General features: G+C 47.0%; 1 protein-coding gene across 10 annotated transcripts in view; it reads right to left on the reverse strand.

The window, feature by feature from the left end:
* The window catches only part of PTPN3 (protein tyrosine phosphatase non-receptor type 3), a 143,685-nt gene that overhangs the window by 48,043 nt on the left and 68,440 nt on the right, over positions 1–27,202 (reverse strand). For 6 of the 10 annotated variants that reach the window (XR_005367142.1, XM_038553060.1, XM_038553063.1 and 3 more), the window contains 9 exons: positions 22,541–22,648; positions 22,422–22,464; positions 19,831–19,909; positions 15,364–15,408; positions 12,003–12,055; positions 5,594–5,714; positions 4,393–4,480; positions 1,537–1,625; positions 408–471 (listed from right to left, as the gene is read on the reverse strand). Coding sequence is in view for 9 of the 10 variants with exons in the window: in XM_038553060.1 (XP_038408988.1) it covers positions 408–471; positions 1,537–1,625; positions 4,393–4,480; positions 5,594–5,714; positions 12,003–12,055; positions 15,364–15,408; positions 19,831–19,909; positions 22,422–22,464; positions 22,541–22,648 (690 nt within the window). In the remaining variant the exon portion in view is untranslated. Of the gene's footprint in view, positions 1–407; positions 472–1,536; positions 1,626–4,392; positions 4,481–4,594; positions 4,820–5,593; positions 5,715–12,002; positions 12,056–15,363; positions 15,409–19,830; positions 19,910–22,421; positions 22,465–22,540; positions 22,649–25,548; positions 25,654–27,202 lie in introns of those variants that run through there. The other 4 variants (XM_038553065.1, XM_038553066.1, XM_038553067.1 and 1 more) reach the window with 4 other exon arrangements.

Here is a 27,202-nt window from a genome sequence, read left to right on the forward strand (position 1 = left end):
CACGTTAAACACATCAAGGGAAGGAACTCATCTTGTTGACATTCATTGCTGCTCTGACCAACGCTCTTTCGTTTAATGTACTTGATTCCCTGAGAGGCAGGTCCTACTGCATTCCTGGAACAAGACAGCTTGGGCTAAGGGAGGTTAAGGGACCTGCCTGGCTGGTCAGTGGAGGTGGAGGAGCGATGATCCAAACCCATCTCACTGACTCCCAAGCAAGTTACATCTCCAACCAGAGAAGCACAGGGAATTCTATGGGAACTCTGGATTCCGACTCCCATTTTCCGTCCACCACACGCCAAGCTCTTTCTCCCCCAACAGATGGCCAGCTGCCTTCACCTGCCGTAGAGCTACTGGCTGAGGTGGCTAAAACCTCAAGAAACAAAGCAAGCACAGACATAACTCACCTGTTTTTGTCGCTGATGTATAAAGAACTTTTTCCTTTTGAAAGAAATTTTTAGAATGTTCACCCTGCAAAAAAATAAAACACACAAAAGGCACATAGGGATCAGATGGGTGGCAGCTGACACCTCTCCATGTGTGTCCTCTACTCTGTGACCATGAGGAAGGCGGGCTCCTAGCTTCCGAGAATTTACCTCAGGGTAGAAATGATGGCAGCTCGTTGCCTCGGCCAGATACCAAGGAGCTGACTGAAGCTGAGGATCACATAAGGGCCGTTGGATTATGACGTAACTTTTAAAGAACAAGAACCATGGGCAATGTGCTCTCTTTGTGGTCAGCTGCTTTTGTGATGTTGCAGCTTGGCCTGAGCTTGCGTGGGTCTGGGGAGAACGGCTGAGGGCAGTGTGGAGCAGCAGCAGGAGGACAGGAAGCAGGAGGACAGACAGAGCTGGATCTACATCCCAGCTCTGGTACTTTGTGGCTGCGTGTCAACAGCTCCTCTATTATTTGCATAAGGACACGATTAGAGCTCCCACAGACAGCATTTTTATACACAAGTCCCCTACTAAAAGCTTTACTAGCAGTCCCTCAATTAAGCCTTGCAACAGTCCTGAAATCCATGATTATGCCCATTTTCGGAAAGCAAAACTGAGGCTCAGAGACCTCACCTAAATGCTCAAGATCATGCAACTAGGAATGCGTGGAGTCCCACATCAGAAGTCCATGGAGAGCACTGCCTTCTTCAGAGGGTCTTGGGAGGATTCAAGTCTGAACACTTGGTAAAGGGCCAACTACTAACTGAGGAACCACACTGACAATACAATTCCTGCCCAGAGGAAGTTCTCTGAATTCTGGCCAATGTGCTGCCCAGGGCTTGTACCAGTTTATCCATGTTTCTAAAGAGTATCCCAACAATAGGGTGACTGGGGGAAAAGGATGCCGGTGAAAACCCAACTACTGGTCCCAAGTACTGAATCTGGGTCAAGCCTCCCAGAGGTCAGAGGTAAAAACCTAGGGTAAAGTCTCTACCCCTCCTTCAGAAATAAAAGTTTAAAATTAGACATAACGTTTCTTTTGTTCGGCATATTTTTAAAGCATGATTCAGAAAAATAATTAGAACTGGTTTGCACTTACCAAGGATAGAAACTTGTGCAAATATATTTTCGGTACACGGCGATGCCCGCAGAAGCAATCCCAATCATTAGCTCTAAATTGTGCAGATCCTGTAAAAGGGAAGAACTCAGATTCACAGCGTGTCACAGTCATGCCGATGCCCTCTGGTAACTCAAGCACCCACGCTTTTATAAATAGCAGTATGTATAAGCTCCAAAGGGAAAACGTTATGGAAAACAGGCAAGGGATACTTCAGATCCAAATACTCAGCACCAGATGCTTCTAAAGCGAATGCACACTGCCTGGCACCTACACCTGGGTCCCAGCAGCTTAGAGACTCTGTTACCAGGCAGGTCCACCCATCATTCCACAGAATCTTCAAATGAGCATCCGATTATACATTTTCAACAATTAGATATCATGCTGGTATCAGAAAGGCCTCACCCTCTGCACAGCTTCCCACTAATCTCAGCTCCCATCACTAAAAAGGCGTTAGTTATCTATTGTTTTGAAGGGGAGGACTGCTGTCTTTAAATCCAACGAATAAATAAATATTGCCTATAAATCCAGTACACTCCACATTCATTAAGAGCCTGTGTGCCACGCATTGCCATTGACAATGAAAATACAGAAGATATGGTGACTAACTACAGGGTGTTTTAAAGTCATTTAAGAACAAGGTGAGTACAATAAAATTTAAAAATAAAAGGGCTCCTTCCCCTGAGTCATCTATATCCCAATTTACCCAATCAGATACTTGTAATTATATTAAAAAAGGAGGGGGGGGATCCCTGGGTGGCGCAGCGGTTTGGCGCCTGCCTTTGGCCCAGGGCGCGATCCTGGAGACCCGGGATCGAATCCCACGTCGGGCTCCCGGTGCATGGAGCCTGCTTCTCCCTCTGCCTCTCTCTCTCTCTCTCTCTCTCTCTGTGACTATCATAAATAAATAAAAATTAAAAAAAAAAAAAAAGGAGGGGGGCACAGTCTGACTTAGTTACCACTGAGTGTGAATGGTAGGTTTGCCACTTACTAGCTGTGTTATTTTGGGCTATTGAGCCTCAATTTTTCCTTTTGTACAAGAACGATTATCAAATTCACCTCCCCAAGGGTTTTTATCAGGCTGAAATTAGAGAATATGGGGCAGGTGTAATGAACTTTCATTCTCTTTTGCCTCTCGAGACATAGAGGGATAAATCACTTGTGAACAGTGATGTGAACGTGGGGAATTAGAGAAACTGTCCAAAGAAAACAGTGCTGACACATGCAAAAGTCCGGAGAGCATTTACTATTGGGCAACCCACTGAAATCACATGCATCTCATCCCCGGACGGTTACTGTTCACTAAATTCCCATGCCCATCCCCACATTTCTCAGCAGGGCCACATGACCAGGCACGGTCAATGTTCTAGGAGAAGTGATGGGTCTCTTCTGGGCTGAATCATTTTAGGAGCTGCTACCCCGCCTTCCAGCTTCCTCCTTCCTTGCCACAAGCATGAGGCCATGTGTGAAGCTTGTGAAGCCACAAGACGGAAGCAGCCTGGCTGCCAAGCAAGTCACTGCATGAAGGAAGGCTACTCTGGAGGGTTGTTGGGACCCATCGCAGCTTTTGAACTACTGAAGAATGAACTTTATGGTATTGAGTTATTGATACTTAGGGGGTTTCGGGTGATCCAGCATAGCCGAAGGTAACCCAACTCCCTCTGACACCTTGGGGGGTGTCAGCCAGGCAGGTAATCATCTGGCCTGAGGTCTCTCATGGGACGCAAGTGGTGGGGAGAGTACAGATCAACTCAGACACATATAAAGCCCACTTCACCAGTGTAGAAAGTTCTCGACAACATTCTACAACAAATTATTATTTGCAGATGTAGTGAAAATTAACTATCAAGTCCCAAAGTTAGTATTTTCTAAGATCTCATATCTTTTTCCTATTTTATTACTTAGGTCATAACTTGCCTATCACAGGGTTATAAAACCGAAGAGGCACAAAAGAAATGAAAGTGTGTCTATGAATTACAAAAATACTCTACAGATGTAAAGCTGGTCATTTACTCAACTTCCCTGAGCCTCCATTTTCTCAGTGTAAAATGGGATGATCAGCATACCGATTTCACAAGATTGCTAATAATCTTTAAATGAGACCTTGTGGTCTTGTGAAAAGCATCTGGAACAATGGCTAGTACCTATTAGTTGTTCAACCAATATTTGCTTCCTTTTGGACATGATGTGGGACAATTACTGGTAGAAAATATAAAGATTGGATGCCAATTAGTGCTGGGGTCACGTACTGAAGCTGCTACTTGTGTGCTATGTGACCCTTGAGAAGTCCCTGAGTATCAGTTTCTCCATCTGTAAAATGGGGTAATGAGGATACTCACCTCATGGCATTACTGAAATAAGCAAGCCACTGTGTCTGGCAGAGAGAAATTGCTCAGTCATTGAAAGATATTAGCCAATTTTATTTAAAAGGAACAATCAATTTAAAATAGTTTTCAATAATTTTTAGAAGCGGTCATATTTGAGCAGTTAGCTGTATTTTGAGCAGCACGGAGATGAAACAGTTAAACCCTTGGCTCATTAAAGCATCGCTCTAATGAGCATATACTTCCTTCGCTTCTTTAACCGTAACACGAAATCATCTTACAAAAACTACTTGTTTCTAATCCCCATGACGCCCCTACCCCATGGAAACATGAAACAAGCAACTGGATAAATAACCAACCAAACTCAACATTACTTTATAAAGTTTCTAAATATTGTTTAGGAAGGTCTTTTATTATTTATTATTATTATTATTATTCTGGAAAAGGCAGTTTCAAGAAGTTTTAAAACTTTCAGAAGTTAATTTCTGAACCCGACTGGGCCAAGGGTACCTACCCTACCGCCGTGCAGCTCCACTCCATAGAAGTCGAGGGTCCGTGCTATGTTGATGAAGCAAGATTCGGCTTCTGATTGCTTTAGCCCACTACAGAAGAGGAGAGAAGACGCAGAGTTTGCCAATCAATAGAGTATATAATTCCAACTTTAAAAATAAAATTCCTCTCCAAATTCATAACATTGTTGTAAGGTCATTAGATACCTTATGTTATAAATCTTAAACAACTTAACCCTGGATCCTACTAAACCAGGACCTTTTCTTGTCCACCGAATAGGACTTCATCTAGCCTGCTCCATCCTTTACTAAATACTACTTCTTACCCAGTGGGCTCTCAGTATCAGATCCAGAAGACTGCCACCTTTTGAAATTCCCACCTTCCTTGTTCCAAGTTCAGGTCTCTCCACCTTTATCTATTCTTCCGGCAGCCTCCAGCTCCCAGACGTCACTGGGCTATTTTAGGATGCTGGCTTCTGCCTGGGAAACAATTCTGGGAGGGAGGATTGGCAGTTGCCTTTTAGAAGGGACGCTGGCTGCTTGGCCTTTGTTTTTTCAGCCTTCCAGAGAATGGCAGGTCCCTTGAGACCTGGCCTTCCCGGTTGGGATGGCGCTTTTTTGACCTGGGACTGAACAGATGCCACTGCAGCTTGGACTAAAACGAGGCAAAGGATGAGGAGGCCGGGAGAGGGCCTGTCTGGTGGAGGGCAGGCTTGGCCTGAGGCAGCTGCGGGACACTGGGGCTCCTTTCAGGAATTAGGGAGTTTTGTGACCCGATCCCAGAGAGGACGTGGGATTCACACAGCCTGGCGACCTTAGTCCAGATGCCTGGCTATTCCACGATGCTCAAAGGAGCCACCCATTTTATTAAATGTGGCCAACCGTTCAAAGGTCTGCCTGGTAGGTCATTCGTGGGGCGGTCCGCTTTAAAAAGGGCATTTCCCCTAGGAATTAACGGATTTCAGTGACATCCTAAAAAAGAACACTGTAAATCCCCCTAAACTCTTACTGGATTTTGCACTTTACAGAAATGCTAGTTATGCCAAATATATCTGCCATCATAACAGCTCAAAGATTCACAAACCCCCGACAGCTTAAAAGAGGATTCGTGAACTAAAGGAAGCAAACATCAAACATAAGGACGCAAGGTCCGAAATGCCCAGCCTGGGTTCCCAAAGTAGGCCACCACCCCACCCCTCCTCTCACCTGTGCTGCTCATGGAGCGATTCCACCTTCGTTAAAAAGTCATCGTTCTGGTCTGGTATAAACTGACTATCAGAAAGATAGCCCGGATGATGAATGGAAGAATTATAGTCTCCAAAATGAGCTACCAAGACAGAATGAGGAAGAAATCGCCTTTTCAATACGGTCTGCATTCACGGGCATCGACAGCATCACAAGCAAAGCATGGGAAGCATTCTTCCGAGAGGTTCTACCACCACATGCCCTTGGCCTTCGCGTTGGCTTCAGATTCCACATGGTTATCGGACCCTACATGGGTCAAGTACCTCCATGCATGCTTCAGCTGAATGCTCTTTCCCTGAGGCCAGATGTTTAAGCAGTCTGACCTAGGTCCTGTTCTAAACCCACAGCAGTTTGCACTGTACCCCGGATACAGACACATGAGAGTACCCACTCGGAAATGCCACGTCCTGTATGCCAGGCACCGTGCAGACAGGCAGTCTAGTACCCCCAGGTGATTAGAGCACTGGACCAACCTGCTCTAAAACAATGGGTGTGGGCATCAAAGAGGTCACACTGACCTATTACTTGCACCTTGATTGGCTCCTTGGAATTTGGATAAGGTTGGAAGAAATGGAACCAGGATGTGTTCGGAGGCCCAGAGGGAAGGTGGGGGATGGCATGAGGGGGTGGGAGTGGGTGGGGCTCATGGGTCTGGGCCCTGGCAAGGCTGAGGGCAGAGTTCTTGGGAAGAAGGAAACATTCTTAGAGGAATCAGGGAAACGAGGACCTGCAACTGCAAGGTTACGAGGAAAGTGGCTTTCTAGAGGGATTTCCAGATGCATCTCTGGTCCAAACAGTACCTCTCCCTTGAGATCCTTGACTGCCATTCTACAAACATGCCTCATTGATATCTATGGCCATAGGTATTCCTGAGAGTTGTGCAGTAGCCAACCTGTACAAGCATACATGGTTGCCCTGAGGATTCAAACCGTCTGGGTGTCTGGACTGTTGAGACTGGGAAAAAGACCCTGGGTGGAACGGCCAAGGATCTGGCTTGTGGGACCCAAGGACACCTGCTTCCCTTCTCCACGATTCAGTTCTTCCAGCTTTATAAAAATAGGAGAATAAGTTCTAGTTTTGATGGGCAATTATGTGGTATTTCATTTTCTTAATAAGACACTTTCATCTTTTTCTTAAAAATATTAACCTTGATCTTTCCAGAGGTTGCAATGAATTCTTCCTGCAGCTGGTCTCCACGCCAGCGAGCTTCTGAGGACTGATGTTTCACAGTACCCATTCAACACAGATTTCTAAATCAAATAGCTCCATCTGTGTCACAAGGACGGGGATTGGCAGAAGCTGCAGTGATGCTTTGTGGCCAATCTCAGAAGGGAAGGAGAGGAGCCAGGGAGCTGCTTCGGGAGATTTCATCACAAAGATGAGAAGCCAGATGCAAGCATGTCTTTCTTTACATCCGTGTGGCCCTACTCATCCTCAACTGCCATCACACATAAGAGCTGCTCTTTGAGATCCATACTGTCGTAAAGGGAGGCTTCCTCCTTACAGTCTTCCCTGGGGGCTGGGAGTGAGGCAGACTCATCTGTGGGGCCTAGCACCTAGGCAGAGTACACGCACGGTAGGTGCTCAGGGATGCCGTGCTTGGAACTAACCCAGATAAAAGCTACTACAAAGTTCGATTTTGGAAGGGGAAGGCGGCAGAAAGTCAAGTGATCTACGCATGCAGATTTGGTCAAGGGCAGACCATTGGCCGTCAAGGCCAGCCAAGTGCAGCTAAGCTATGGACAGAAACATCGAGGCTGGATTATACAAGCACCAGTGTGACGCTCAGGTGAGTCTGTACAATGGTGAAATGTACAACAGTACATCTGGGAAATAATTTAGATGCCCTGACACAGAGCACCCAGGGAGGAAAGCTTGAGAAAGCCATAAAGTTACCTTGTGTAAATTCATTTTAAAAGGGAAGAAGCAATCAAATTTTTTTTAAAAAAGGGAAGAAACTGGACCAGAGAAGGGACTTCCTGGTCACAGAAGCCACTTTCAGCAATCAAGACCAGAACCCAGGTGATGCATGCCCCAGCTGGTGCTCCTAACCTACCAGCCAGCCTGCCAGGTCCAAGGCTGCTGCTGGTGGGCCATTTGCTGAGGACAGCGGTCATGTCCCCAGAAGGCAGGCAAATGCTACAAGGGATTGTCCTGAGCCTCAAGGCAGAGTCCTATTAAATTTTACTCTGTAGGGCAGCCCCGGTGGTACAGCGGTTTAGTGCTACCTTCGGCCTGGGGTAGGATCCTGGAGTCCCGGGATCGAGTCCCATGTCGGGCTCTCTGCATGGAGCCTGCTTCTCCCTCTGCCTGTCTCTCACGCATAAATAATAAATTTTTTAAAAATCTTTATTTTTTTATTTTTTATTTTTTTTTTAATTTATTTATTTATGATAGTCACACAGAGAGAGAGAGAGAGAGGCAGAGACATAGGCAGAGGGAGAAGCAGGCTCCATGCACCGGAAGCCCGATGTGGGATTCGATCCCGGGTCTCCAGGATCGCGCCCTGGGCCAAAGGCAGGCGCTAAACCGCTGTGCCACCCAGGGATCCCTAAATTTTTAAAAAATCTTTAAAAAAATTTTTACTCTGTAGGTTTTATAGCTCATGGAGATCCTCTTGGATCTTGATTTGGTCATCCATATTAGCTAACAAGTCCCAACCCCCAGGCCCTTCTACAAATATGAATAGCAAGGCTGTCTTTCGTTAAGTCACTGACAAATATGTGAACTTAAATAAATGGTCAATGAGCCTCCCAGTAGGGTGGTCTTCCTTTGAAATCTTAGTTGGCTACTCTGTGCAAAGTCCTATGCTAACCACTAGAGGGAAACAAAGTCAAACAGTCATCTGCAAACACCAGGAAAGCACAGGGACTTCCCACGATGTTTTCAAAGCCGTCAACCCATTAGATGCTCATTACAACCCAGTGACAGGCATTGCTTTTATCTTCATGAAACAGTTAAGGTAAGGGAGACTCAAGGAGGGGACCTGCCCATTTTGCTCAGCTGGTAACTTGGAGCCTAGAATCTGACCACAGTCCAAAATCCTTCATCTACTGACTACCACATACCCTAACCTCCAGGGTAATACACTTTCCTATTTGTGGAGAAGCAACGCATGCGAAAGCTAATTATAGCAGGAAGAAAAGGAAATGAGTGTTTATTTGGGAAATACATTGTCTTAAGTTCCATGCATTCTTCTGGCTAATATTTTATATTGTTCAGGAAAGAGAGAGGTATATTCTAGGCACACAAATGTGCAGCATTTCCAGAGGTTACACTCTTCTGCTGGGAAAGTCCTTTGCATCTTATAAGCCTTTTCCATGTTATTTGTCCATCTCCAACTTGATCTTGGAGGTTTTTCTCAGTGGTCATCACTAAGAAGCTTTTTTGGACGCACCCGCTTCTCACCCCACGCAGGATGCAGTGTATTCTCTATGCTCGCCCTCAACGCCAGCATCAGCGGGCCCACCTTTGCCTGCCCACCAGGCAGGACACCCCTCGCAGAGAGAGGCCATGCTTTGTCTGTCTTTGTGCCCTGAGGTGGGTGCAGAGCCTGCGCGTGACAGAGGTCAGCAGACATTACAGGATAAATTATGTATTTCTGAAAACTTTATTCTCTGAGCCTCGTAAATAATTGAGGTCACCAGCCACCTACAGTCTTTTCAGTATTTACCTACATTGCTTTTTATCTAATAAGAAAATGTGCTTTTGGTTTGCTCATCACTGGTGGGGCTTATCATGCTACGACACACCCTGTTGGGACTATTTAGTGAAAGGGAGCAGATAAAAATGTAGACTATCCAGCAGTATCCCATCCCACAATTAATCTTACAGAAATGTGTACAGGGAAGTTTGAGGAAAAATACATATGTACCTCCTGATAGTGAAGGAATAAAGAGCTTATACTTAAAAAATGCTCGTCTGACAATCCATGATTTTATTAGCATGGTGATCTTGCTACTATTTCTGCTGAAACTAGTTTGTACTTTCTAGGTGCTAATACAGTCCTTTACCCTCAGTCTATCATCCTTGGCAGAGGGGAACCCGACCACTGACACTTAGAATAGGATTTTCTTATTTGGCTCTTAAATTTTACTCTAAATAGAGTTTATTGTTTACAACAGGCAGTTCTTTAGAAAGCTTTCTTCTGGGAAGACATGAAAACGGAGAGTTAACACTTGCCGTGTGCCACGCACAGTTCTCAGGGTTTTCCATATAATCACTCATTCTATCTTCACTACTACCCCATAGGGAAACACTGTTAGCCCCACTTGACAGATGAAAAAGCTGAGGCCTGGAGAGGCTCAGGGTCATAGGTGTGTATGTGGAAGAGCCAAAGCCCAGGTAATATGGCTTCAGGTGTGCTCTCATCGACTCAGTTAACGGCAAGGGTCCAACTATAGTTTCCAGTTATAGATCATCTCACATGTGTGATTGGACTCAGTCAGTCAGTTCTGAGTTGTCATCAACATCCTCACCTCCATCTTACAGATGGAAAAATGGGTGATTCAGGGAGGTAATACCACGTACGTGGCAAATGGAAGAGCCAGGCTTTAAATTTAGTCGGAATGCATCCGAAGCTATGTCCTTTCTAAAAGTGTTCCTGTCTCTCAAACCTGAAGCTCTCACTGTGAACAACAAACTCACTCTGGAATGTGGCTAAGTTTGTCTTTTCAGCCGATCAGCCTGGCAGAGACGGAATCCATGAGGTCTAGGGATCAGTAAGGATACAGGTTGACTGTGGCCATGTCATTTCCCACCCGGATGTAACATTAGCGGAGTCTGTTCCAGCTGCACTGCAGGGAGAGGGGAACTTTCAAATCTACCCAGACCCACCACTGTGCAACCTCTTCTCAGTTTCCCACTGAGGAGGAGATGCAGGCTATCTGCAGAGATTGAAACCAGGTCTTAGCTGACTAGTGAGTAGGGTCACTGTTAAGTCTGTCTTCTATCTCCCAGTATCACACAGATGGGCAGGTAAGCTACAGGCCCACTTTGCTCTTTACCTCTTTTATTCCTGTTCCTTGAAGCCAGGGGTGTGGACAGACTTAAGGTCACCTCAGGAGTTCTTGTCAGCCTTCTCTTGCTATTTTGCCGCTGAGACCAAATTAGAGTGAGTAATTTAGCCAGCACTTGCTCTGAGACCTGACCATCTTGTCCTCTCAACTCCCTACCATACAGCCAGCCAAAAGAGTTATGGTGTGGAGCTTACAGAAAGGTAGAGGAGCCTTCTTCAGTCTTGGGCTACCATGTAACTCTGTTAGTGTACTGCAGTGGCACCACACAGCTAACTCTGAAGTGATACCTTGCCCTCCATCTGGCTATATACCCTTTCTATATGGTGCACACCCAGCACCTACCACTGGGCCTGATGTGGTATATATGCTCAACAAAGTTCAACTGAATGAGTGAATTCTTAAACAAGTCTTAATGGGAAATTCCAACACAGACTTTCTATCCAATGTGCGGCTGGTCCAATTGAGATATGCTGTTAAGTATAAAATCTGGACTGGTTTTCAAAGACTTCACGTAAAAAAAAAAAAAAAAAAAGGTAAAATATCTTGTTAGTTTTTTATATTGCTTACATATTAAAATAATATTCAGGGGACGCCTGGGTGGCTCAGCGGTTGAGCAGCTGCCTTCGGCCCAGGGCGTGATCCCAGAGTCCTAGGATTGAGTCCCTCATTGGGGTCCCTGCATGGAGCCTGCTTCTCCCTCTTGCTTGTGTCTCTGCCTCTCTCTGCCGCTCATGAATAAATAAAATATTTTTTAAAAATAAAATAATATTCAGGATATACTGGATTAATTAAAGTATTAAAGCTAATTGCACCTGTTTCATTTTCCTTTTTTAATACTAGGTACTTGAAAACTTAACATTATAGATGTGGCTCACATTATACTTCTACTGGACACTGCTGGTACAAACCAATAAATAACTCATTAACTCTACTGAAATTCTTTTTTTTTTCTACTGAAATTCTAAAAATAAATTCCTACGGTCCTAAGCAAGTAGCATGAGTGGCCTCCAGCAAATTCCTTAACTGTGGGATCCGGTTTCCATGTTTCTAAGAGGTGACTGTTAGAAATATCTGCCCCCTGGGGCTTGTTATAAGATCTAATACATGAGCAAAGGTCTGGTTAAGGCAATGTGTGATAGGTGACTTCTGCTGTATGGGCTCAGCCACACCTTCCCTAACCAACATCCCTGTGCCAGCGGAGCATGTCAGGGTGAAAGTGGGAGCGAAGCATGCCCAACGGGATTCCTGGGAAGAGGGGAAGTGACCTGGTCAAACAGGAAAGGCCAGGGACTTTCTTAATACATCGGTCAGAACAGTCTGTCCATCTCGGAAATGCTCCCTGGGTGACTTACATTGTACTGCATAGGATGCTAGAACCACTGCCGAGTTAAGGGGGCAGGTTAACCTGTCAGGAGAAAAAGATATTAGCAAAGTCACAAGAACCAACAACAGCCTTAACCATCCATCATGGGGAACACCTGTCCCTTTCATGGATTAACCATTAAAAAAACATCATGGATCGTAACAAAGACAATTTTAGGATATAATTCAAATAGTAAAGATAAATATAACACTAAAGAGTCAAAATTAAAAGAGAACTTTGTTGTATTTAATGCACATTAATACAAATACCATGAAGCTAGAGGCCTACTGTTGGGCTGGTCAAGAGAGGCCAGGCTCATATCACTAAGAGGGAAAAGTGAGGAAAATTATACTCTTAGATCAATGGGCCACCTTCATATCTTTCTAGTAAAGACGTGAGACTTTTTGTAGGGCTTTCTAACTCAATTGTTGACTTTTGTTGACTCCGTGATTCTTGATTACCCACTTTCTAGAGAGGGGACACCCTCTTAGATGGGAAAAATAAAAAAGGATCTTAAAATTTAAAAACTCCTGTGAGTTCTAAATTGCTTAGTAACAGCTACTTAAGTTTCCTAAATCTATTTACCCTCCTGTAGTTTCTGATCTGTAGGGAATGGTCCATCTGCCTCCCAGTTTGCCTGCCACCTGCCAGAGACCCAAGGACTGGGGTTATACTTGAGCTCCCCGGCCCTCAGGCTCACTATCCTCCAAACAGCCCATTTCTGCCAATGACCCCAGCTCTAGCTTAGTCATACTTCGAGTCCCCCAGTTGCTCCCTTCCCTCTGTTCAACCATGAACGCCACCATCTGTCTGAGCTTGGCCAGCAGACCCGGGCCAGGGATCCCTGCCAGGTAGAGAAATGTGCTGAGGAGAGGCTGAAGAGAAGCAGCACGAAGGAAGGCTTGCTGGGTGGGGAGACCAGATTTCAAGAGCATTCTTCCCAGCAGCCCCGGGGGAAGTGGGGGAAAAGTACTGTTTCCATGGCAGCTCCTGAAATTCCCAAGATGTGAGTCACCCCCATCTCTCTGACTAATCAGGTTGGGCAGCCCAGGGTTCCCCTTCCTGTCTGCTGGGCTGGGACCTGTCCTGAAGCTGCACGAGAAGCCGGCCTTCCTCAATGGAGGGGCCCCCAACTTTCCTCAGGTGACTAGGTGTTTCCTGCTAGAACTGCTGAATGATCTCTCCATGTCTGGAGATATGTCCAGGGATGCTCACCAACTATTTGTTCATCTGGGGACCCAGAGAGCCCGTGGGGAGAGCAAACCCCAGCCACTTGCTGTCCGACCCAGATGGGCTTCAAAGACACTTAAGTCAGTGTTCCTGCTAGAGGCAGAGCAGATGAATGGGATTCAAGGAACTGAGGAGAAGCTACGGAGGTTCCATTTACGGGGAAGGAACAACTATGAAGAAGTCAGAAAAGAATATTTCCAAATAATAGTGTAAATACAAACTAAAAAGGAATGCTGAGAGCCTGCATGGCCACTCAACGATGCCCCCAGGCAGACCCCTTTCTTTCCCTCCAGGCTTTAGAGTCTCACTCTGACAGACAGGGTCACCTGTTCTCAGCTGGAAGGAGAGCATGCCTCGGAGCCAGAGCCGCTGACACAGATGGTTGGAGCAAGTCAGGGCACCCAGGAAGAAGGCTAACTAGATCCATCCCGTCTGTTCAAAGACCCACAGCCACAAATGGCCAGGCCCACCCTAACACACCCAGCAAGTGTCTGGTAGCAGGAGACCCTCTCCTGAGAGAGGTGGTGAAGGCAACCAGCAGGCCTGACCAGCTATGCCAGGGATTGAAGGCAGGAGATGCCCTTCAACAGGTGTGACTAGAGACTAACGGGGGTATTGTGTTTGGAGAAGAATGAAGACAGCCAATTTCCACTGGCTGGACAGAGAGCTCCTGGGGGTGGGAGGCCCGGCCTTATCTGACCAGCACAGCACAGAGCTCATCGCGTAACAGGTGCTTGCGAAACATTTGCTGGGAAAAGAAATTAGTGCCTAGGAGAGAGGGAGAGACAAGTTTCTTTTGGTGCAGAGGGCAGGCTGGACCCAGGAGAGGGGTGGGTAATTTCACCTGTGTCACCCTCACATGTGAGAAGGCTCTCTCACAAAAAAGGGGAGCTCCTTTCTGGGGGATGCTTAAGCAGAGGCCCAAGGCCTGCAGTTGTGCTAGAGAAGGGGTTCCTTCCTTCTCTGAGTGCGAGAAGGAGCTAAATCACAATAATTCTCGAATTCCAGGAGCTCTGAGCAGTCAACAGGTTCTGGAAGTCCAGAAAGCAACCCATGTCTTGTTTCTAAATGTTCCTCCCCCAACCCCATCCCCAGGATCTTCATGGCCCTGCCCGCAAATCTCCCTTCCACCTAGATGAAGCCCCTCCAGCCTCTTGTAGCCTTCCCTTCCTTGCACTGCCATGATCTTTGTAGATGCTGCTCTGGCCACATGCCTTCCGATTAAGAACCTCCAACAGCTCTCCTCTGCCTGCTGGACACAAGATGCTTGTCTAGCTTTGACAGGAAGAGCCTCCCAACTCTATTCTGTAAGCCTGCAACATGTGCTCTTCAGCTGAGACCAAGGGGGTGGCACAGGGCAAAGACCTCCAGCCCGCACTCCTTCTAAATCCTCATGGCAACTGGGGTCTGCAACGTCCATACTGGTCCCAATCGCCTCACGGGCTCCTGTCTCACTGCCCCCAACCTCATGGCAGGCTCCCTCATAGAGGCTTCTGAAGACCCTCCTCAGGAGAGCTGGCAGGAGGAAAGCAGGAATGAGGAGAATAAGCAGTGACTGTTTCCACAGTTCACCTGCTGCAGGTTCTCCCTTAGGTCAAGGAAAAGCCAGGATTTGAAGGAGGGAGCTCAGGGACAAGTGGCTTGGCATTTTTTCCCCCTTCCCGAGCCATTTCAGACACTCCTGGAGATGGTCCTGACACACAAGACGTGCTGACTCGCAGGCAGACACTCGTCTTCCAGCAGAAAGGCTCCCAGAGAGAAAAGGAATCACCTCTAGATAACTGAGGGGCTTGGAAGTGAATCTATATTAGGTCCAATCTGCCTTCTGGAATGAAGCCCGTCTCACATTCTCCCTTCAAAATTTCTCAGGTCTTTACCAGAAAGATAACTGTACCTTTTCCCATAAAACTGAAGTTTTATCCATCCTCAGCTTCTCAAAATCAAGACTGAGTTAAAACCAGATGTCCAGAGCGTAATGCCGTGCAGGATGCTGCTTTCAACATCCACCCTTTGTTTAGATTTAATACTGTTACCAGAAATACACGCTCATTAGATTAAAAAACCAGGAATTTTAGTGCCCGGCAGCTGACAGGAAAAGAAGAACGTGAAATTCTCATTACCTTCCTTCACAAATATCCATCTTCAGTTGTAAGAAATACAAATGCCTACGAAACAATTGTTTTTATTAATTCATCATACTCAAATGGAAATACAAAAAAAAAAGTGATAAGGACAAGATCTGTACATGTGGAGGACAAAATGCATACACACACATTTCCATCTGAATTATCAGGCACTATTTTGTACGTTGCAAAGCTGCCCCTTCAGTAACAATGGTTCATGTGGCTGCTGACTTGCAGCCAGCCCCACGCCAGCACATGCTGTCCCAGGGATGGTTGAGCCCGCCAAAGATCAGCTGGTGCTGTTGCCAGTGGGCACCCCCACCCTGGACATTCCCAACCAAATTTGGGGCTTCCAAGAGCACAGGACCCACAGGCATCATGCATTGGCAGCCCCCATGTGCTGGGGGGCCGCGGTTCAGAACACACCCACATTCCCTCCGCATGAAGCTGCAGAGAGGAGGTGGGGCCATGCGGACACCTCCTTGGCTGGGTGCAAGCACCCAGCTGAGTTTTTTCCTGTGTCCCAGGGACTGTGGGTACTTGAGCAGAAACATAAACATCAGTCAGCTATCAGCTGCCAGGACCTCCGAGCTGAAATTGGTTGGCCCTTGTGAGCCACCAGCAATGTCACTTCAAAACCCAGGACCTGATTTGTGGGCAGCGCTCAGGAAGCCATCACGGGCTCCTCGCCCTGTGAACCTGCCCACCATCCAGGGACTGGGTAACAGCAGCAAGAGTGCTGCACCAGCCACAAAGGGCCATGGAAAGCTTTATATTTTGGGATGTGGCATACATGTGACACTTGGCTACTAGCTCCCACTCTTTTTTAAAGCCCAGATTCAAATGGGATAGACATTCCAGCGTCTGGCCAAGAGGACAAAAGGGGAACTTCTTGAAATATAATACAGATGCAGCAGGAGTGTTCTGGGGCAGGAGAGTGATAATTTTGGCAATTTAAAACACATGGGGTCTCCTTATTCCTTTATAGCTATACATTCAAAGGTCAAGGCTGGTGTTCCGAGATGTGACTACTTCACAGGGCATTACGACCTCCTCTCTGCACAGATGTAGGCCGGGTGTGGGAAATTTATAATATACTGCCTCATTTCAGCCTCCTACCAGCTCTGAAGAAGGCACCACCACCTCCTCTTTTTTGGGGAAACAGGCATTCAGATAGGTTACATGGGGTCAGTTAGATCTTATTTTAACCTGGACGCTCACACTATGAAAAACCCTGACTATGCTACAAATTTCTTCTGCATCTAATGACTTCAGCTTAGGGTCAATTTCCTGTTTCTGATATCATCCCATAGCCTGTAGTTATCATCAACTATCCTTAACGTGTTGAAGACCAGCACTGAGACATCGTGTAGCATACATTTGCTGATTCACACTTACTCTGTATTGGAGACTATATTTTTCACCTAGGAGAACATCACCAGTCCTTTCTAGTTTGTTCCTATGTTTATCCAAGCTGACATTCAACCAGAATTAAGTGTTCTCTCCTCCTACAATGCTACTGGAAGAAAGTAGAGAAGGGAGAGAATGCTAGATAATCCGATGGTGAATCTGGCCCTCCAGTGACGAGCCTAATTGGTGTATCTTCCTAGGGATAGAAAGGAGAACATGAACCTGGATGTCACCATTCATCAAAGGCTATTTTGCCTGAGTCAACCCCATGACATCATACAAAGAGACTGTTATAGCGGGAGGAGGCCCAAAGTAAGGGGTCTCTTGGAAATCCTGCAGGAGCCTCATTTCGAGACTGCCAGTAAATGAAATTCGGTATACAACGACCTAAATTTATCAGGAACAGCAGTTGTGGAGGCTCACAGTCAAAGAGATGTCTAGCAATTAGAATAAAAGAAAACCATACAGAAGAGCTGCTCAGCGCATCCAACTTCAGAAATGTAAAGATCATTCCTAGAGTGTATCCCATCCGTGACCTCAACTTCACACACACACACACAAAAGCAACGAATGCCTCCCTGCCTAGAATTCTAGAAAACAAACAGAAAACAACAAATACTGCTTTCTCTGACACTTGAGAGCTAAATTTCTCTAAAAGGAACTTATTTCTGGATAAACTACAGATCTGGGGCTTAATAAGATACTGTGTGTCAGGAATAAAGGCAAAACAAGGCAAAACTCTAAGTTAAACACACACACACACACACACACACACACACGTGAATTAATGGTGGAAGTCTAGCTCAGCATAAGAAAAGGATCTGTCAGTCCTGGCTGCCCACCAGCTCTATAGGAGCCACGTGGGTGGCTGCTGCTATGGCTCCTGTTACATTGAAATCTGGTGCCCACACTCCCAGGAGGTGACAGCTACACTCTATTCCACCCTGGGGAATACCATGCATCTTAAGTTGGAAGGTGGGGTGGTTAGGGTCAGGTGTTAGTCCTAACACAGTGAACTGTAGCAGGGATTCAAACAAACTTTGATCTTGGACTCAGGGAAGGACAAAAATTTATCTATTACTCATCTTGTGCCCAAATCTGCCTCTCTGCATCCTCCCCGCACTGGCCATGATCTACCACCAAGCACGTCTAATTCCCCTTACCCATGTTGGCCCTTCCAGATCTCAAGACAGCCCGGTTTCTCCCCAAGTCCTCCCTCCATCTCAAATGGTCCCTCAAATGACAAGGAGGCTCAGCAGGATGATTTTGTTGGCACCCAGAGGGAGGAAGCTTCTCTCTGGTGGGGTCGGGAAGTGGATGCCCAATGACCAAGAGGGCCACTGGAGACGGACCAGCCCTAGCAATCCCTCCACTCTAGTTCTACGTTTGGAGACCTCCATCGTGCCCACTGGCCGCCACACCCCCAGTGGCTCCAGCATCACGGGGGAGACAGAATGAGGGGTGACAAGGACTAGTTTAGGCAAGGTGGTTCATACCTGGCATTGGGACCTATCAGTTCGTCGTGAATTTAATGGATCACAATTGGAATTTTAAAAGAAGGAAATAGAGAAGACGAGAGACTGCTCTGTCCTTGCTAATGTAAACACTTGCTTCATAATACATATCTGTACTGCAGGGTGAAGCACAATGTATCTTTGCTGCGTGGCTGTGATTTAAAAGTCCACTGGCTAAAACCACACACATGTAGACACACACACCATATACTGTGTGTGTCGTCATAATATTTTTAATGCATCCCTTGAACAGAACTTGATATTTAGTAATGGCCTGGGGGAACCATAGTGGGGTGACCTCAAACGCCTATTCCTATAGACAGTGTCACCCCTGGGTGTCCATTGGCTTCTGAACTGAGCTCCTACACTAACCCCGTAGGCCACCAGCATAAGGAGCCATGATGGGGAAAACTCAAAGCACTACATGAACCCCCCACAGCTACCCAATGAGCCCTGCCGACATCTCTGACTCTGGCTTACAATTTAACTCAACAGTAAACACGGTTAAATCTCCAATGTCTGCTATTGTGGAGGGAAGAGGTGCACAAAGGCAAAACAGAATAATAGACTAATATTTAGCCTTTAAACAAACCGAAAGCTAAAATGTCATCATGTGAGGACCCTCAAAAAAATAAAACAAAACACCGTACTCGATGCCTGAGTTAATGTCACCTTCTTGGACACAGTCTCATGGGCACAGTGAACAAAGAATGGGAGTCAATATTCCTGAACATACATTGGGTTTTCTTTTTTTTTTTTCTGGTGAAGGAAAAAAAAACTCTGGAAGCTGCCCTCCCTATGAAAAATAAACATATCATTAATAAAAGGGCTCACCATTGCTGTGGGGGAGGGCAAGGAGAGGCGGGGTCACTGTTCAAACAGCAGTCACCTTCCTGTGCCCGCCCCCTCCATTCCAAACACTGTTCCCCACCCAGAAAACCCACGTGCCGGTACAAAACAAGGGCCAGGCCCTATGCCAAGCCCTGAGGGGTAAACAATCCTATCTGGGCTCTCTCCCTTATCTGGTTCACATTTTGCCTGCACAGCCTGATTCACCCAGGAGAGGAGCTGGTCCAGCCTGCATTCCTTTCTATTTCTACCAACTGGGGATCTGGTCGAGAATGCTCAGTTCAGACACCTCTTGTGATCCTAAAGGGCCCCCATGCTCGCCCCACAGAGATACCATGTTATCTTCCAAACCCTGCCTGCGTTAGCAAATGAAGCAAGGAGCACTTTCTTTGGGCCCCTGCAGGCTCCACAGGCAGGAGGGGTTTGGGGTAACAGGAGGGGCAGGAGGTGGTGGGTGGGAGTGTACTTGAAATTGCACCAAATAAGGAAGGAAGTAGGCCCAAGACAGAGAAACTAATTGGCTGATGAAAATTTCAATTATGTACCCCTCTGATTTTCACTTGTTTCATAACCGCTGGTGTGGTTATACCCAAATGCAGTGTACGGCCACAGTGATAAGATAAAGAGTACATTTTTAGTGGTTACTCATTTTCATATATTAAAAAGGAAACTTTAAAAAAAATGTTATTACCTGGTTTGTTCTTGCTGCAGTGTGTTGGGATCAGGTATAAAAAATCTTACTCGAAAATGCAGAGTACAGGGGAAACCTCCTACAACATTTTTCAAAAACAAATTTAAGTTTTCCCTTTAAAAAAGTCAATGCAGGTAAGCGGCTACTCTCCCACAAGTGATGCATTTTTTTTTCACTAGACCACAGCTTTTTTTCATCAATAGAAGGACGAATTTCAAAAGAAGGAGTGCACAAGACAATCGACTGTTTAGAAATCTCCAAGTCTGCAAAGAGTCAGATATTTTGCAACACGAGCACACAATGAGGTATTATCCCCTCCCTACTACATGGCTGTGTTCAAACAACGCACTCCGTCACTTGTAGCAGGAATTTCTTTCTGAATTCTTTAAATCGACAGATTATACAACATTCACAAGGAAATAATCTCACATAGATAGCGATTTTGTACTTTTCCCCCAAACACTTCCATGTATGTTCTTGAGCATAAAGACCAGTCATAGCCAAGACTATGAGTAGGCTAGGGTGATACTGATGGCACTGCTTTGCAGATAAGCCAACAGGCATAGACATGGGCCTTCAGCACACAACTGAGGACAAAATCAGAACTTTAGCACTGAGGTTTTTGATTCTGCTATGCCACACCTCAGTCTTTTGGATACTGGGAAACAGTTCATGCTTTTAACGCAAAGTAAATTCCCAAAGTGATGAACATACCGGCAAGTGTTATAGAATTAACATACTCAAATATGGCTTTATGCGACAATACCAAGAGTCAGTTTGCTTGTAGAGATAAAATTAGCCCATTTCTTTTGCTGGAGATGGTCACAGGAGAGGATCAGGTTGTGCTGCTAAGATTCCATGCTCTTCTTCAGGTCAACGGCACCCCTCTCCATTACACACTGAATGTTTGCTGGCCCTGTGTGCTCAGCGCTTCGCTGCTTCTGAAATTCAAGCCTTCTCCACCCTGCTCCTCTCACTGCTCCTGCCACGGAGCGGGATACCTCACCTTCTCTCTCTGTAGTACTTAATGTCAGTGTCTCTCTGGCATGTGTCAAAGGTATGGGGGGTGGTGTGTTCACCTACGAATGTACCTCTGCACAGGTGCTCGGGTACCAGTGGGTGGCGCTGTAACTCGGTATAGTCTGACCACCCGTACATCTGGGGGATAGCTCAGTCTTCCTACTGCCTTGGACTAGTCTTCCAGCTCCCCTCCTCACTGTAACTTGTCACAGTGTCTCAGGATACCTTTGTGCACCCAGAACATCCTATCATGTGCTCAGAACTAGCCTAGAACCATCGCTCTCCTTGTCTACATCCCCATGCTTGCCTGTCAGCTTTTCAAGTGCAGGGTCCCAATCTGATTTGGGCCAGGTTCTCAGAGCTTAGCCCAGTGTGTTACCAAAATCTGAGCTCAGGGCACATTTCCTGAATGAATGAGTTAGTGAGAGAATGAATGATGATACCTATTCATGCCTGTGGGGACTTAAGGCTCTGAGAATTCAAATGGGGGACAGATATTCACTTGCACCGTGGCTCTGTGGCCCCCCATGGGTAGTTCTGAATGCTAAGGGAGGTAAGGGCTTGGAGGCAGCAGTGGGATCATGGCCATGGGTCCTTCTCTCTACTCCTTTCCATCGGGGTGCTGGGGCAGGTGGGGGGAGGTGGCATACGTGTGTTTATGCTTGTATGAAATCCACCTGCTGTCTACCCCTCAGCCATTCACTGGCTGCCTCCTGAGGAGGGGGGCGCATTGTGAGGTGCCCAGACAACGTTGCAAGCATCCTTCCCTGAAGGAGCTTGCAGTTTCCAAGGAAGATAAAGGCAGGCAACTACAAGATGAAAGAGTGCTCTCGGGAGCTAAGCAGGTAACAACAAATGTAAGGGAGGGTAGGCAGAGTCACGGCCTCTAATAAAAGAGATGGCAGTCTGAGTGGCTTGAAAGAACAGCAAGATTTGGATATAGGAGAGAGACGAGCATTTCAAACAAGAGGGAAGGGACAGAAGGAAGATACAGAGGAATGTGTGCAGCCTGGCAGGGCAGCCAGATTTGTCTGGAGCATAAGGTGCAGAAAGGGGAACAGAGAGTGTGATGCTGGGAAACCAGGCTGAGAACAGTCTGGGCGGAGGGTGGGGACGGGGCATGCTGTGAAGCCTTTCCTAACTGGGAGTTCAAGTACAGCACTGGGGCCCACTCATGGCTGGGGAGCAGTATGTTGTATCTATGATATTACCTACCTATGTCTTAGGCTCCAGTGGGAGGGAGTGTGAGTGTGTGTGTGTGCATGCACATGTGTCCTTCCCACCCTGGCTCTCACACTGGTCTAAGAGAGGCCATCCTCCTTCCCTTATAAGAAGCAAGTAGGTTCCTGGGCTCTTGGCTGCCTTCTTTCACCTTTCCCTTTCCTGCTCATAGCTGAGGAGGGCTGATTGGGAAGCATCTCCGCTCACTGAGAAGTCAGACATATCATACCACCTGGACCACGGAGAATCCAGGTCCCAGATGTTAGGAGCACACTGAGGGTTGGAGGAGAGAAAGGGGCCACGATATACTAATGTTCGGTGTGCAACTGAAATGAGAAGGTCACACTCACCTTTTAACTGCTTCCTGATGGGTTTGCTTGATTCCAGCCATCTCTGTTGGGTAAGAAAACATAAGATATAAAACCAAACCATGTAGGAGTCCAGCATGTCTTAAAGGGCTGGTACTTACCAGAGAGTCGACTGAGTCATCGCCATGCTGCAAACCAAAATACTCCTTTTCAGTCACACCCAAGTGGTTGTATGCCATATCCAGAAGAACTTGACCGGTGTCTTGTTTCTAGAAGAAAAAAAAAAAAAAGTGTCTAGCGGGTAAATTTTTTTTAAAAGATTTTATTTATTTTATTTTTTTTAAAGATTTTCATTTATTTGTGAGAGACACAGGCAGAGGGAGAAGCAGGCTCCATGTGGAACTCGATCCCGATGTGGAAGCCCGATGTGGGACTCGATCCCGGGACTGGGATCACACCCTGAGCCAAAGGCAGACGCTCAACTGCTGAGCCACCCAAGCGTCTCTTTAAAATTTTATTTATTTAAGAAAAAGAGAGAGAGAGAGAATGAGCAGAGGGAGAGGGAGAAGCAGACTCCCTGCTGAGCAAGGAGCCCAACAGGGGACTCGATGCCAGGACCCTGAGATCATGACCTGAGCCAAAGGCAGACATTTCACCAACTGAGCCACCCAGGTGCCTCTAGTGGGCAGATTTTTAAAACAAATTAATGTCTTTATTGTAGGGATGCCTGGGTGGCTCAGATAGGAAGTCAACTCTTGATTTCTGCTGAGGTCTTAATCTTAGGGTCCTGGGACTGAGCCCCATGTCGGGCTCCACACTCAGCATGGACTCTGCTTGAGGTTCTTTCTCTTCCTCTCCCTCTGCCCTTCTCCCTGCATGCGCTTGCGTGCTAAGATAATAAATCTTTTTAAAAGTCTTTACTGTAGGCAAAAAAGGAGTTAAAACATTTAGAGATTTTATATGCACTCATACCTCACAGTAAGAAATGCTTTAATAAAAAAAAAAAAAAAAAAAAAAAAAAAAAGAAATGCTTTAATAAATGTCACATCAAGAAGTCACATGGTATATATGGGAAGTGGGGCTAAAAAAACCACATAAATATGACTTAAGATAGCATAGCTTAATTTTCTAAGACTTCTTCCTTCCCCTCAGCTGAGATTCCCAAGTGATGTCTGAATTGGAAAACAGAGATCACGACGAGAGTAAACTCTCCATGACCTACCCGTGGATTACCCAGAGCAAAATGCTAATCCCACATCAGTTTGTTGGCTCCTTGGGAGCCACGGCAGTGTGTACAGGGAACACAGCTCTACTAACGGTGTGAAAGAAGATGGCTAAGGACACGAAAATGCCATCCTAAACCCCCTCAAAGTGACTTGATACGTGACACCCTGAGGGATTATCTGCGTCTCCGCTCTCCGCCATCTGAAGTGAGAAGCCAGTGGAGACATTTGGCCACGCTTCACGTCCAGAGCAGGACTCGGCTACCGTCACCACTCGGAGCTTACGGAGCAGGCACGATGCTGAGCACGGAGACAGAGCCACAGTAAGTGTCCCAGAGAGGCCAGGCGTGGAAGCAGTGACCAGGACGTGGTGTGTCAGATGCGGTCAAGTGCCATGAGACACTCTGGGCCCAGTAAACACACAGAACAGACACAGATGGTAATTCAACCTGGGGACAAGCGGAAGCAACTCCTGACCCGGGAGGGGGACGGGTGACAGGGCTGTCACCCGTCCCCTTCCAGAGGAAATTAAGAAAAGGCAACATTAAGCAGAGGGCCTGGTACAAAGGCACAGGGGAGGGAGACAGCATGGTGCCGCTGGGAAATCGCAAATTCTCCTTTATCGGGCAGGCTTCTCAGGAATCTTTTGAACCAAGCCATTGACTTAAGGACAATGAGACTCAGAAATAGACTACGTAGAACAAGCAAATGACAGCTCCTCTTTTGAGTGCTTGAGAGCAGATGATGTACCTGGAAACAGGCCACTGGGACCAGGAAGAGGAGAATTAGGTAGCTGGCAGGCCCCCTCCTGCAACCTCTTCTTTGGTGGGATCTTGTATTATTCGGTCATAAGTGTGGGAACAGGAGATACACCCATTTCCCCAAACACATCCCCCTTCCTGCCCGAGGGCCCTGCACCTGCTGCTTCCTCTACCCAGGACAGCTTCCTTCACGAGGGAATCGTGACAGTGGGGGAAAGACAGCCCAGGCCACATACTGCAAGTCATGAGATGCTCTCCTCCTGAATTACGAGCTACTCTCCTGGTGCATCAAAGAGCTATTGGTTCCCCTTATTAAAATCTCTATAGGATTTTGTATTTAAAAGGTAAATAACTACTGAACACCCGCAACAAGCCATGATACGAGGTGCACTTTTCCTAAACCATCTCTACTCTCTGTAGCTACTCGTGAAGGCATCACCAGCATCCCCTTGGCTGTGAGCAAACAGAGGTGCTGGGAGGCTCCATGCCATATGCCATCAGCTGATGATGGATGGTCTGCCTGCCTGACTCCAGGCCCTTGGCTGTCAAAGCCTGCACGTCCCCATGGCGCCGCATCTCCCCTGTAGAGTGTGTAACTCACCCCCCTTCTAGTATTTCTGCCCAAGTTTCCAAGTTCTCAAAAGGAACTGAAATACAATAAGGCACACATTTATAAAGAACAAGCCTCTCAGCCCAGTTCCCCACCCCACAAGAGGTCATCTTTGCTACGCCAGGTCACTGTCTGTGACCAGCTTGCTCCCTGGGCCAGGCTAAGAACGGATGTCCAGGCCAGCTTCCCAATGATGCCTCAAGAGTTGGTGCCAACGATCCCTGCAAGTGGAAAATCTAACGCAAATGGGGTTTCAGCTGCCACCAGACCTCCAGAACCCTCAGGTTCAAGTTCAGCGTGAGTCAGCTTTGACCCGACTGCTGGCGGCTTGGGGAAGTCACACACGAACAGCGGTGCCTGTGACCAAGAAAGACAGGGCGCCCGCTGAGCGCCAGGCTGTGTTCTAGGATCATCGCTCTGGGCAGGCGATTTCCTCATCCCCGTTTACAGGGCTCATCACTCCTCCTTAAAGAGGTTCCTAGCCCAGATTCTCAGACATTGGCTCTTGCTCTCCTCCTCCCTTCCGGGACAGTCTGTCCCCATCCCCTGTAATGCCTGTTCTTCGTCCCTCTAACCTTCCGACGCTGAACCATGTTCCTATCTTCCTTGTCCTCACTTCTCAGGGGACCTCATCCAGGTTCGTAGCTTGAAATACCATCTCCGCCCTAGTAAGCCCCACATCTGTATCCCAGCCTAGACCCTCCCCGGAACCTTCTTCTTTGTGTATCACCATCTCTATGGGGATGAGGAACAGGCACCTCAGACGTGTCCATGACAGAGCCCCCAACCTGCCCTTCCTACAGCCTTTCCCATCTCTTAACTACAACTCCATCTTGCTGCTTGTCCAGGCCAACAACCTTGGGAGTCACCATCAGGCCCCTTTCGCATCCCAAATTCCACCTGTTGGCAAATCCCACAGGCTCTGCCCTCAAAAATATTTTCAGACTTGGTTTACTCTTAGCCACCTCCACACTACCACCACCGTGTCCACCAACCCTCTTCCTCCCCAACCCCCCTGGACTGTTAGAATAATCTCTTAGCCCTTGCCACCCCACCCTCATCAAGTCCACTTTTGACGGGGATCTAGAGTGAGATCATGAGTCAGATTATGTAAGGTCTTTGCCCAAAACTACCAATGCTTGCTGCCTCTCTCAGAATAAAGCCAGAGCCCTCAGGATGACCCATAAGGCTTCCCACAGTCCCCCTGACCATCCTGAAACCAATTACCTCTGACCTCTCTTGCTACTCTCCCCTTTGCTCGTTCCACTCCAGACATACTAGTGTCCATACTACAACTACACTGAGTAGGATCCTGCCTTGGGACCTTTGCTCTGCTCTTTTCAAAAACCAGGAATAAGCTTCCCTTCCAGAGAATCACATGGTTCTTTCCTGCACTTCCTTCAGGTGAGGTCTTTCCTGATCATTTCTGTAGAGTGACAATCCCACCCCTGTCCTGCTCTGGCATGCTCTACCCTCCTCATCCCACTTTATTTCTCTTCTAAGCACATACCACCTGATACACACTTCATTATGGTCCATTTCTTCACACGAGGATGTGACCTTTAAAAGGCCAGATACTTTGCCATTTTGTTCCCTGCTATATTCATTATACCCAGCGTGAAACCTGGCACATAGTAGGTGCTCAGTAAACATGTTAGATAAACATTCATGTTCTTGTCAGGAGGAAGATATATAGCGAAGAAATAGCTCCTAGACAGAAAACATACATTTTAACAAAGGAGCCAGACTTATACTGTCAGTTTATAGCACGTGGAAGAGACACTTGTGACCTTCTGAGAGCACCCACCATGCTGCGACCTCCTGTAAGCAGCACTCTCCTCTGGTCTATTCAGCCATCAAGGCCCATGGTGACCTGGGGCCAGCGGGAGGCAAAGTTAGAGGTGGGAATGGAAGACCCAGGGGCCAGTTACTGTTACCCTTTCAAGTCCTGGGCCTTCTATTACCCCTAGTTGTTCTCCTGTACCCACTCTTTTTTTTCCCCCACTCTTCTCTTTCTGACCCCTTTCCTTGCACACTGAACTTTCCAGGTTGGGGCAGATGCTGGCAGCCAGTCCAGACTTGGGGTTGACCCCTTCAGGCCTGGCTAGAGGATGGGAGAGGGAGGCAGAGGTCATTGGCTGAAGCAGTGACTGGGGTGGAGTGAGGCAGCATGGACTGCTACAGTTCAGGCATCTTATTGCAACTCAGGCAACTCCTGAGACTGGAGGC

This window comes from Canis lupus, chromosome 11, assembly GCF_011100685.1.
Source record: "Canis lupus familiaris isolate Mischka breed German Shepherd chromosome 11, alternate assembly UU_Cfam_GSD_1.0, whole genome shotgun sequence".
In the NCBI taxonomy this organism is placed as follows: domain Eukaryota; kingdom Metazoa; phylum Chordata; class Mammalia; order Carnivora; family Canidae; genus Canis; species Canis lupus.